This window comes from Rhinolophus sinicus, linkage group LG04 (genome assembly GCF_036562045.2).
Source record: "Rhinolophus sinicus isolate RSC01 linkage group LG04, ASM3656204v1, whole genome shotgun sequence".
Classification (NCBI taxonomy): Eukaryota; Metazoa; Chordata; class Mammalia; order Chiroptera; family Rhinolophidae; genus Rhinolophus; species Rhinolophus sinicus.
In genome coordinates this window covers 61,815,348-61,828,128 of record NC_133754.1, presented here as the reverse complement: position 1 = coordinate 61,828,128, position 12,781 = coordinate 61,815,348, and the positions used below count along the sequence as shown (strand labels likewise).

Genomic DNA, 12,781 nt, shown 5'->3' with positions numbered 1-12,781 from the left:
TTAAGAATGAAGCTTTAGCAAAAACATCCATAAGTTCATAGGCCTCACCCCACCCACTTGTTTTCCCTCCCCACATACCCTTTTCTTAGTACCTGGCAAATGTTGTTGGCCAGAAAGTCAGGCTTTGAGAAAGCAGACTTCCCGAAAGTTCTATTGTTCCTAAGCTAGTTTGAGCATGTTGCCTTTTACATTCCATAGCTCAGCCTTCTATCACATATACTAAGCCAGCTAATGATTGACAGTGGGTAACACACTATTTCCCACTCAGGTTTTTCTTCAGATGTTCCCTTCCTGAGCCTTTCCCCTAGGGCAAAAGGTAACCACAAAATAAGGAAACATCAGTCAACCTGAAAACCCTCATCAAGCCCCCATATGAAAGTGAAGGCTTCTGAGGATTACAGGTAGGGAGCAATCTTATGCCAAACCTGGCTCTTAGCACAGCTGTGTGATGTGATTACTGATGGTTTAAGCAGACAAATCACCTATGCAAAGGATGTCGCTCTTCTTCCAGAAGTGTGTTTTGACTCAATTGATATTTTCTGTGGATTAGAATGGTTCAGAAAGAATTACAAGGTAAGAAGAGGGATACCAAGATATTTTTGTGGCTTTTCCTGTCTACCCTTGTCCCAAACCTGATGATATGTGGGTTTATGGCCTTGTTCCACCTGAACTCCCCATTCTGCATAGTCTAAGTACAGAGACAGTCCTAAAACTGACACTGGAGGAAAAGGCCATGTCTCTTTTCTCTGCTTGGGTGGGTGGGGAAGAGGAGTAGCAATGATAGCTACTCTTTGAGTCTGTCCCTCTCCTTGATAACTTCTCCTCAGACAGTCTCCCCATCTCTGATCGGTTCAGGCAAGCAGATAATTCAGGGTCCTTAAAGAATGAAAGAGAAACATTTAACTTCCAAAGCATCCTTTAGAATGTTGTTTGTTTATTACATTACCAAGTGCCAATTCTTATTGATCAACAGTGATTTCCTAACCTAGTTAATGTGCTGAAAGGATTGCTAGGTTGGATCTGGGTTCCAGAATAAGAATGGCGTGATTGAGTACCAACATATGGGTGCAGGAAGAAGTAATGAATGGCTCATGTGTCAGTTTTTTTCCATTTCAGTGCAGTTTCATGTTGCTCATTGAATTATTAAATTTCAAACATTCTTGCATTTATCCTCACAATCACCCTTTGAAGTCCCAGTATTATCCCCATTTGCAGATGAGAAAATTACTTGCTTTTGTGTTATTTCCAGATTTTGAAATTCACAAATGTTTGGAGACATATCCCATGTAAAATCAAGATTCTTGACAAGTTAAAATGAATAATAAAGGAAGCCTTAAAGGAAAAATAAAGTAAAGGGAGGCAATATTCCTGTGGCATGAATTGCAACCTGAACAGAGAAGGGGACTTGGATAGTATTTTTTTCTTAAGAGTCCTATAGTGGTTCCAGACTGTGCCAGTAGCAGGAAGGCTCCTCAGATGCTATACTCTTGGGTGAGATGGGAGGAGTGATAGATTAGAAAAGTACAGCAGCTAACTCAATAGGTACTTACCTTAAGAATACTATATGGTATTAAAATTCTCACAATCACTTTCTAATTCTGAAAAAAGAAATTAAAGAGTTTTCTATAATTCATCCTCTTAGAACTAGTGTTTACCTAAGGGCCCCCAGCCTCACCTTAGTCAAAGGCCTGGAAATGTCTCAGCCAATAGGAATGATACAAAAATCTCTCTCAAACAGACATGCCAACTTACTAAGATTGTTATTCTATTGCAGGGACAATAAGGGTAAAGAAAAGCAGCACGAAGGAATTCTGTGGCACACTGAGGCCGGACTTTTTATCAGGGGAACGGCCAAGCGTGATGACTAGCAACATGAGCTTGGCCATCAGGTAAGAGCCTCAGAGAACCCTGGTCCCCTATCATTTTCTGAGAACCATGGGGCAATAAAAATTTTACTTAAGCCAGAATATTTGCTTTCTTAGCTCCAATACTGACCAGTAGAATTTTCCTAACCAACATGAATTCATACATACTTCTCCCAGGAGCCTTAAGCTAAGCAAATATACCTCCATTAAGATTCCACAAATAATTTGTACCTATGATACCCGAACTGGCTTTTCTATTATTAATCTATTCCCTATTTCCAACAAGCTGATGATGAGATTGCCTTTGTTTTGGAATCTGCAGCATAGGGTCCTTAAATCCTTCCTCCCCTCCCTTTTGCCCTGCAACTCTTTAGTACATTGAAAATTTGATTAACTACAGTGCTGGTTTGGAGGTGGAAGGTGATCTGTCTAGTTGAGTGTAAATAGAGCACTGATGTAAAAGTTCTATTACTCTGAACTTTATTGTGGATAACTGTAATATGTTTGCCGAGTTTCAGTTTAGTAGTTGTACTATACCGAGAAAACCCTTCATGATTGAGAAATGTGATTGCATTATCAGAAAAGCATAGTCATTATGCTCTGGCATTACATAATGTAAATTCAAATGCTGGTTCTAAGCTATGTGATCTTGGGAAAGTTGCTTTACTTCAAGATGTCTCAGTTTTGATATCTTAAATGAGTATAACAGTAATGAATACTCTGTGGGTTTTTTGTAATGATTGAATAAGATTAAGTATTTAAAGTACTTTTTCTGGATTCCTGGCTGAGAGTAAGTGCTCATTAAATGTTCCTTATTATTACAATTACTATATCCAGGAACGTGCACAAAATTGGACTGAATATGTATTAAGGGCAGAGCCTTCCAAAGATGTGGATTTTGAAATAAATCCTTGATCTTGTTTTTGCTATAATTCACCTCTTTCTTTTAGTACGTGAAAACTTATGCTGTTGTTTAATTAAGGATTCTGGATAGATGGGTTGCGGATCTGGTTAACAGAGGCTGACTGTACCTGTCCTAGAGGTGAGGGAGGCCTTGAAGGTCTGAGCCAGCACTTCATGTGTGCACTGAGGAATATAAAAGTCCTGGGAGTTATAGTTTCTGCCCTTCCTTGCCTTTCATTCCAGGATTCTATGAAACTACATCAGATAAATTATGAGAAAGGATTAAGATCTATTTAGAGGAAAAGTGCTATGGAATTTCGTGAATTTGTATTTTACCTCGCACTTAGCATCAACAACACAACTACAGACTAGCATTAGGACTTACAGATAAATTTTTTCTTTTAAAGAGGTTGGTAAATAAGTATTTATTGAATACCTGTATGTGCTATGGTAAGTACACACTGTAGACACTGTGCTCGATGCATTTGTAGATACGGAAATCATGCTTCAACTCCTATGCAATCTAGTTGGGTAAACAAGATGAATTCACATAAAATCAATCAGAGGCCAAATGAGGCAGCATTCCTTCAAGTGCTGCATTGATGATTCTAGCAGGAGGTCAAAGGAGGAAGACGTCAAGGAGGGCTGGATGGAAAGTGTCCTGTGAGCGATGGGATTTGGGGAGGTAGAAGAGAGTGGGAATCTCAACTCCTGTGCAGAATATGACATAGGCCAGGCCTGGGGAAAACATGGAGCCTTCCATGTACCAGCTAACCTGACGAGAGGTGAGAATTTATGGTAGTGTGCTGTGAGAAATAACATATCAAATTTCTTAAGAATACATTCTTGGCTATTGGTATTGTGCATGTGTGTATATGTGAGTGTACATTATATTTATGTTAATGCAAAGTTATTACAAGATCAAAATCATTCAACTTTGAAAACTGTTTTGATAATATAAAGGCAATATATGTGATAACACATGAAGTGCTCTAACCATGCTTTTGTTTTCATTTCTTCTTTGCCATGTCTTCTCTGTGATAATAGAGAATTGGCAATTCATGGATAATCAGAGCCACAAAAAATCCTTGAATGTAATTTTAGTTATTCAGTTTCACAGGCTCCCCACATTCTTTAACACAGCTTTAAAAACAAAATTATTTGACTTATTTGTATTTTTCCCATTGTCTTTAATTCCCCCATTGTCTATGATAAATAAGGAAATGGTCCAAAGCAGGCATCTAAAAGGAGAATTGATCCAGATAGCCTAGTTTATCCACAAACTGGGTCCATCAGCCTTATATCTAGCTGGATGATCCCTGAATATGCTTTAAAAACTCCTGAAAAATGTCAGAGAGAGTGATAGTTACCCATCTATGGGTTGGTGATAGTTACCCTTAAGATCATCTCTAAAGATGATGATTACTTAATTCACTTACACCTCTTAATTCAGAGTAAGATGTGTTTACATGGACTACAGAGACTTAAAAAGAACACAGCAATCAGGACCATACTGCTGATTAGACAATGGTATACCCTTAGATAGATAAGTGCCATTTGTGGGTGAATTTCTGCGATATTTCATCAATGGAGTTTGTTAGCTCAGTTGATTTAAATACAGTGTTAATGAGATCAACGACAGACCCTGCTCCCACTTAGCACTATAGAATACGGTGCCTTTTTTTTTCTTTTTTTTTCTGTGGGGCAAAAATAATTCCAACCAGCAAATTGGCAAACATATATCCTGGGTAATAACAACGAGTAATAAAATAGATTTGATGGCTTAATAGATACAGATAGGCACTATTGGAGAAAAAATATCAAATGCATAATATGTGCTATTTGTGATCCATTTTGATGTGTTAATAGTATTGCATCATATACCAAAAGCAGCCTAATGTTATTAATAGTTTTGCTAACAATGGGCTTGATGATTTTAAAGAAGTAATCTTCAGGCCACGAGTGGCTTTTCTGGTCAGCTCAGAAACTGCTATCTTCTATTCCTAGTACTTGAAGCAATATAGACAGTCCTAACTTATACAAAAGTTATAGTCCAATATTTCATTGCATCCCTGGTATCTTTTCTTTCCCATAAAATAAGCAATGTTATAAATAGCAGTTGAGTTCTGAGACTAACACACAAAAGTCTATTTAATAGATAGTAGTTGAATATGTATTTGTTAAGGAAGCAAACACTGGCTCTATTCACCTAAGTTCTGTGTCCTTAAATCAAGGAGTCATATTATATGAGAGAAGGTGAATATATCCTTTTGCTTTTCAGGTTGATAAAATTAGACCTATGCAACATTTTATGATAAATAAAAATACATCTTCACCACTCCTGGAACCCCTTTGTCTTTGCTTCCAGTTTCTTTATCTGATCACCCTACTTTGGGTGACCCGAGGAGAATTCTGCTCATTTTACCTGTTCTACAATTATTTATTATTTTCTTCCTCTTCTCTATCAAAATTCACTGCTTCAATAAAACTAATTTTAATTAGATATTAACAAGAAAAGATTTAGATACAACTAATTCATATTATGGTGTGACTGACCAATAACACAATAACCACATTAGTCATTCAGTATTTTTATAATAAAAGTAGGTGTTTATAAACTCAAGTAGATATTGATATATATTTAATCTATGAAACAAGGAGCAGCAGACATTTCCAAGCAGTGTATGATACATCTGGGTCAGGAGAGAAAACCATTTCTAACAGAAAGGTTTGCCTTCTTTGGGCATATCAGCCCTTCCCTGTGGGTCTCTTTAATTCAACTCTAATAGACTATATTGAAATCTAAATACGTACTTTCCCACATAACTTCTCTTCCCACTATGTCCTTGTGAAACTTATAACCAAGATTATATTTATAACATCAGCTTCTTCATATACTCTATGTTCTTTTAGATATACCAGAGACCATGAATGTTATGTTTTTCTTTCTTTTCTAATGCTCAACCCAGCCTTTGCTCTTTCAAGGTCAAGTGGTCCACAAATATCAGCCATGAGATTGTCAATATAGCAGGCATGAGCCTTAGTTTACCATTCTCTTTATCCTTTAAGCTTTGGTTTCTTCATCTGCAAACTAGAGATAATATTTGAACCTAAATAATTGAAATGTTGGAAGGATCGTATGAGATAAAAGTTTGTAGTACCTAACACACAGTAAAAATTGAGCAAGTGAAAAATGGTTCATGTTATTGTCATTCTGGTTCCCCACCCCACTCTGCCATCATTTTTCTGGCTCTTAAATGTCTCTGCTTTGCCACCAATTTCTTTTCACATTCAGAGGGAGAGGGTTTGAAGTTTAAGGCCTTTCAAAATTTCACTGTCTACTACCCCCACCCATAGACCATCAGCTCAATGGTGTGTATCAATAGGGTTTTCAGTGAATATCTATAATGCAATACCTCCCACTGGTTTAATCACTTTGCCACGTCTAAGTCTGCCCATAGCTTGCCATTCCCTCTCTAAAACACTTTTTCATGGCAATTCCAGCTCCTTTCTTGGCTATTTCCCAGTGCTTTCCAGCATAACTAATCCCATGGCAGTCTTCAGTTTCTGAACAAATTACAATCCAGTCAGAAGGACTGCCAGGATATCCTCTTCCAGGCCAGACGCATGTTAGTGTAAGAGGTTTAAAGACCATAAGAACATGGAGAAATCCATCCAACTGGGATAAATTGTTTGTTTCTCTTCTGGCAGACCCACTCCTGGCCCTATATAATTTATGCCCAGGCATGACTCCTGAAACATCTGTCCTCATGACCTCTCACTTTTAGGTATTATGCCCCTTCCACCACACACACACACACACACACACACACACACACACACACACACTGTTCTCTTAAGAAATGAAGCAGGACCCTTCATCCATTTTTATTCTCAGTTCTGCACACCTCATTGAATTCTGTCCCTGAGGTGATCCAGACAAGAGAAAGACCATCTTTTAGCCTCAGTGATGTTTGAACTCCTACTGAGGACCAGCTTCCAGGGTCTTTCCAGAGGCAGAATAGTAGATATAAATCACCATACATGGTTCTTCTCTATTCATGCACATCTTGTCTGAACTTTCTACAGAAACTGATCATACAAGATCTGAATAGGTGTTTTTTTTTCCCCCGGTTCTTTCATATTCAGCTTTTAAAATGACTTTCCCTCTGGACAAGCATAGACTTTTCTATATAAGTAAAATATAGTCCATAACTAGGAAATCAAAAGCATGCCATTGGTATTGAGTTTAATAAGCATCTTAATCAAGTCTCAATACAAAGTCCAAAGTCCAAAGAAAACAATAATACAATATGCATTCATATATAGGTATATGTATGGGGTACAAGTATAGGTATGGGGTAGGGATAGAAACAGACTTACGCATACACTTATAGAAATGATATTTTTAAGCACAATGAGCCTGAGTTCCAAAGACAGATGAAAGAGTTAAGGTAGTGGGATAATAGGAAAGTAAGAATTTAGAAAAAAATGTCTAGGTACTTTCCTTTAGACCCTCTAAATACTTCTTTTCTAGTTCTTGTCTGTCTATAGGCAAAAATTTGATTTCTGAGAGGCAATGTGCCACAACTCTGGGAAAATACCACATATATAAGAATAATTCATCAATTATGTATAGTTGAATAAATGAGTTCTTTAGATTAACAAACTATTTTATTATTATTTGAAAATAAAAGACAAAAAAAAAACAAAAAACAACTTCAGGGTTCATAAAAGTGTCAGACTAGTACCGTAGAAAATTCAACATATATTTTTCCATTACTCTCATCGTCCTCTCCTTGTCTGTTTGACTAGATTAGGAGGCTGTAATAAAGGAGGGACAAAGTCCTTTTTAAAACCTCTTTGTGATTCTGTGGACAGGTCTTAAGAAAAATGAAGTCAAATTCTCCTAGGACTTGTGGTTATGGAAATTTCCATTGATTTAGCTGGGTGGTAAGATGAGGAAGCAGCCCTCATATCATGGGAATAAAAATTACAGTGTGACAACTGATCATTTACTGCGTATGTATATTTATTTGCATTAAGAAATTGGTTTTTGCATGTTTTCATTCTTACATATAATTTCCTAAAAGGCAGGGATGAGACCTTTTCTGTTTAGGGTCATATATAAAAGACCAACCTGACAAGACAAAGTGAAGACTATGGCAAGCTTAGTCACTGTTTCTAAGTAAAACTCTATTCAAGGACTAAGGCTATGACTTACATAGTTTCTAGGGGGGGGGGGGAATGTGAAGTAGACAGTTGTTACAGACTTTTCATTCTTATTCTTTGCCCTCTGTTTGACACCCCACCGTCACCCTTCTCAGGGGCTCACGATCCCCGGCTACTTACTGCCCCCATCAACATCTGTCTGAACCATTATTTGCAAAAACAGAATCTATAAAACAACTCGTACCAATCTCATAGGGCTGATAAAAAGATTAAGTGTGAGACTCTTGGCCAAGTTCCTAGCAGAGAGTACACTCTCAATAAATGTTAGTCATTATCATGACACAGAAGACAAGATTGTCTACGAAATAATTGAACCCATGGTTTGGAGACTCACCTCCAAAGCAGGTTTCTGCTAAAATTTTGCTAGCATTGTATATTTGTATTAACACAAACAGCACGAGTAGGAAAAAGAGGACTGGAGATAAATGTCATTTTAGTTGAAATCTGAGGGGATAGCAAGGCTGCAGCAGAACTCACCTTTAGTTATATGAGAGGTAGACCCAGTTCCTGTCTCCCCATGAAGCAATGTGGTCTTTTCCTGGTAGGAGTGGTTTCTATTATTAGTTCTTTCTCTAAGGACTTGAGAGTATAAGAATTCCCAGCCTATGTTAGACAGATGTTTTGTTCCCAAGGACCACACTGACTTTGATAGTGAAAGTCAAGAACAAGACCAGAATTGTTCTGAACTCAACATCAAATATCAGGGATGTTTACTCAATATATTCTTGACTTTTGTGCAATTATCTATAACTTTTCATCCAGACTTGCCAAGAACAAGTTACTTTTTGAGTCTCTAACAGTCCCCTAAATCACTGGGAAATCTGTCTTGCCAAGAGAAGAGTAAGAAAAGGCACCTTTAACAAACTCCTCTCCTCCCCACTCCAGACCCTGCTTCCCTTTTCCTCCCTATGTCCTGTCCTATTCTACAGGCCAGGTCAATGAAGGCAAACACAAGGCAGGCAAAACTTCAGGGTTTCTGGGTAGCTTTACACCTTAGCAGCTGTCTTCAGCACATACGCAGCTATCAGGACAATAAAATATTGCTCATTGCTTCTACCCCACAACCAATTAGGTCAGCTGTAAATATTGGAATTGCTTGGTAAACATGCTGGAAGATTGTGCTGACTTGTTAATATAAGTGAAAATGTAATTAGATTTATAACACTTTTTTTTTCCCAACCATAATTTACAACAACAACAGAAGAAAAAAAAATTCTCTTGCAACCTGCTGAAATATCATTATTAAAATGCACATGAAAAGTCAATTATGCCAGAGGGAGGCATTTAAGAGAAGTGAGTTTCCATACCCTGGGATTACACCGTGGGGATTACATATTTCTTATTTATTTATTTTTTTTCCTGAGATCTTTGCTGCTGCCAAATGAAAAGGAACAGATATTTTACTTATTTCACTCTGAAATATTGCTACGGATAGTGCTAAAAAGTAAACTAAATAAACCTGGCTGCCTGGAAACCTGCACTGCTCTCCTCAAAGCCCCGGGAACAGCTGAGTCGTCACCATTCTTTTTTATTTACAAGCCTGTTCTCTCTTTAAGCAAGAGTGAGAGTCCTTAAAACAAGTGGAAACTCGATCGTTTTTCTAAATGTAACTCTGTTTTACACTCAGAATGAGTAGGTTATTAAGTATAATTCTACCCTTATGGAAAGACTAGAAATAACCTCTTATTTTCATTTTGTTAAAATGTGGAGTTGCCTCTATTCCCAGGGTCATACTGGGAGTACAACTCTCTCCTCAGACAGGATGGCACAGGTGCCACCACTTGCTCTGCCTGGGCCAGGAGACGCTTGGCATCCACGTGCTGGGCTGGGCTTCCTCGGCTGCAGGGGCCTTTGTGTCAGGCGAGGCTCCCTCCATGTCTCTTTCAGAGACTCGGATTTTAATCCCAGTTCCAATTGTAACCCACACAGTTTGCTGCCCCTCTGCTTTCTGGTTTCCTGATAATGAAATGTAGCTATTATTATATCTTACCTGCATTGAAGAAGGTACCAGTGGGGAAAAGCTAGTTTAAAAAATATCGTAAAGCAATTTATAAGTGTAGAGAAGCTGCTAATTTCACTCTCAAACTTCTCCTAAAATGTTCAGTTTCGATAATGGAATAAATTTTTAATACATATTTTTTAGAATCGCTAGTGCATATATTGTGGATAAATGACTCTTTGGGGAGAGATTCTGGTGTTGCTATATAAAAACCAATCAATAAAATAAATCACATACCTGTGCATATGTATGTATATGATTTACTTTATACAATTATACTTTATACACCTCTATAATACATACTCTACAGGTACACCTATTTACAGGGAAGTCCAGAAGAGCCTGAAACGGGGATTGGCAAATTTACAGACTTTGATTCAAAGTAGCGTCATAATCCATTGGTGTGGCTTAGTAATTGAGAACAATGCAAATGGTCTTCCAACATAAAAATGTTCACAGTTTCTCTTTATTGATTGATGTAATCCTTATGATTAATACCTTTGTATTTACATTTTATTACAAGTCAGGAGCATGTTAATATTCCTAGTTCTTAAAATAATATTCTATGAAAATAATTTTCATACTGATTAACTTAGATTTGCTTCAACTGAAATATTCTGTTTGATTTTACAGTCAGCCAAGCCTGGCTTTTACACTGTTTGGGGGTAAATCTGAATATTCTCAGACCTTTCTAAATATCCCTGGTGTCAGCTTTTGCCCATAGCGTAGGTATTCAGCTGCCAGAACCGTAGGTAATATGTTTCCTTTTTTTCTCACTTGAATTCTCCTTTGAGAAACCCCTTTTGTGGATCAGCCTCAGAAACCAGTTTTAAGAGATTTAGAAATGGCTCAGAGGGAAAAGACAACTGGGAAGGATTTGTAGGGCCAGGTCAAATATCTACTTGGCTCAGCTTTCCAGGAACAGTTCTCAGCACCCACACCCCACCCAAGCTAATTGATTTTCATCTGCATCCCTTAAGCTAACCGCTAACCGGGGAACAAGTTCTGAGGTGGGGAGGGGGTGGGAATCAATGAACCCAGTGGCATAAGATTCTGACCTTTCTATATGGAGTCTATCTTTTTTTTCCCCCAGCTAATTTAGGGGAAAAGGGTGAACATATTAAAGTGTAAAACAGGCAGAAACCATCCTAGGTGAGATTAAATTCATCTCTTTTCTAAGTTAAAGGCTTATGTCAGATGACTCTAAATCTTAAGGGATATTTGGGACCAGGACAAACACAGGAAAAATATGTTTTTACAATGTGTATAACCAGATGATCTCTAAAAATCCTGATTATATTCCTTCTTCTAGAAGGTCTTTCAAAGTTTACCTTCCTACCAAGGATCTTTTTTCTTTCTTGGAGGGAAAAGAATTAAAGGTAAATTGTTCTGAATGAAACACTCTTTTACCAGATATTCTCATCTCTACTTCCAGATCTGTGGAACAACCTCAGACTCTCTTTTTCCCTCCACTCACTTCTTTACTCTCCTTCATTTTACTGTTTCAGCCACTGAATCTTGTCATAGTATTTTTCCAGGTGTATTTTCCCAAGCCAAGAAATAACAGAAGAGAAGAGGTATGACACAATAATTCCCAGGAGTATGGGTGTGTGTATGTAGGCAAGGATATAAAAATTTCAGGGGACAGAAGCCTTCTTCAAACCGTATCCTGACCCATGATCTAATACCATCCCCTGGCTGGCTTATTTTCACACTAAGAATCACAGTGTACAAGGCTAGATGTTAATGACAGAAGCAGTAAAGTTGAGAGGAAGTGAGGAGAAAGGGAAAAGTACAAAAAATAACCAGATTCTGGAACAATTTCGCTATACTAAATTAGAGAATAAAATTAAAAATTGAAACTTTCCCCAAGTACCTGATTTCTGCCTCTGTTAGCTGCACTCAGAAACATGCTCTCAGGTAGGCAAAAACTAGCAATAAAACAAACAGTGAAGCTAACTGGGTGTCAATGGCTAACACCTGGACTAGCAGTCTGGTTAAGGGATAAGAGAAGCAAGTGAGGAAACTATGATATAGATTTTTCTGCTAAATTCAATGTATTCTCCTGTTTTCTCTGTTTTAGCCCTAAAAATATCTGGAATTTCTCTACCCTTTCCATTTCCACTTCCAATCCCAATCCAAGCTACCATCTTCTCTTTCTAGACCACTTTTGAAATGGCTTTTGACCTGGTCTCCCCACGTCTCTTCTTGTCCCTTATTATCTATTTCTATATTATACTTAGAATGATGTATCAACAGTGAAATTTTGACAGTATTGCTACCCTTCAATGTTTTTTCAGTGCCGTTAGGAATGAAGTCAAAATTCTTAACACAGCCCTTGATCATGTGCGTCCTGCCCCTCACAAAAGTCCTCTGAACTCAAGTACTACTATATTTTCTCACTTCTCCAAATATCTCCTGCCTTGGGCCTATGCATAAACCTAGAATGTCTTTCCCTTCTCTTCTTTATTTAGTAAACTCTTACTGTGTTCCAAGGGTGCTCCAAAACTCAACTCAAAATGCCCTGGATTACGGAGATACAAAGGACTTTGTATTTGATTAACATCCAAAAGAAGTCCAACTTCTCATAATAAGGAATGAACTCCTTTCAAACAAAAATATTTCTCTTATGTGGTGGTGTTTTATAAAGCTGATTTACCAATGAAATAGAAATATTTTAATTAATGTCCAATAACTTGCAAGTAGCAGAAACCCTTTTAAAATAAATAAGAGCAAAGGGGTGGAAGATGAGGGTAAGGGGGATCAAATATATGGTGATGGA

General features: G+C 37.6%; 1 protein-coding gene across 1 annotated transcript in view; it reads left to right on the top strand.

The window, feature by feature from the left end:
- The window catches only part of KCNU1 (potassium calcium-activated channel subfamily U member 1), a 119,353-nt gene that overhangs the window by 53,718 nt on the left and 52,854 nt on the right, over window positions 1–12,781 (top strand). The window contains exon 19 of the mRNA XM_074331502.1: window positions 1,775–1,889. Coding sequence (XP_074187603.1) covers window positions 1,775–1,889 — 115 coding nt within the window. The remainder of the gene's footprint in view (window positions 1–1,774; window positions 1,890–12,781) is intronic.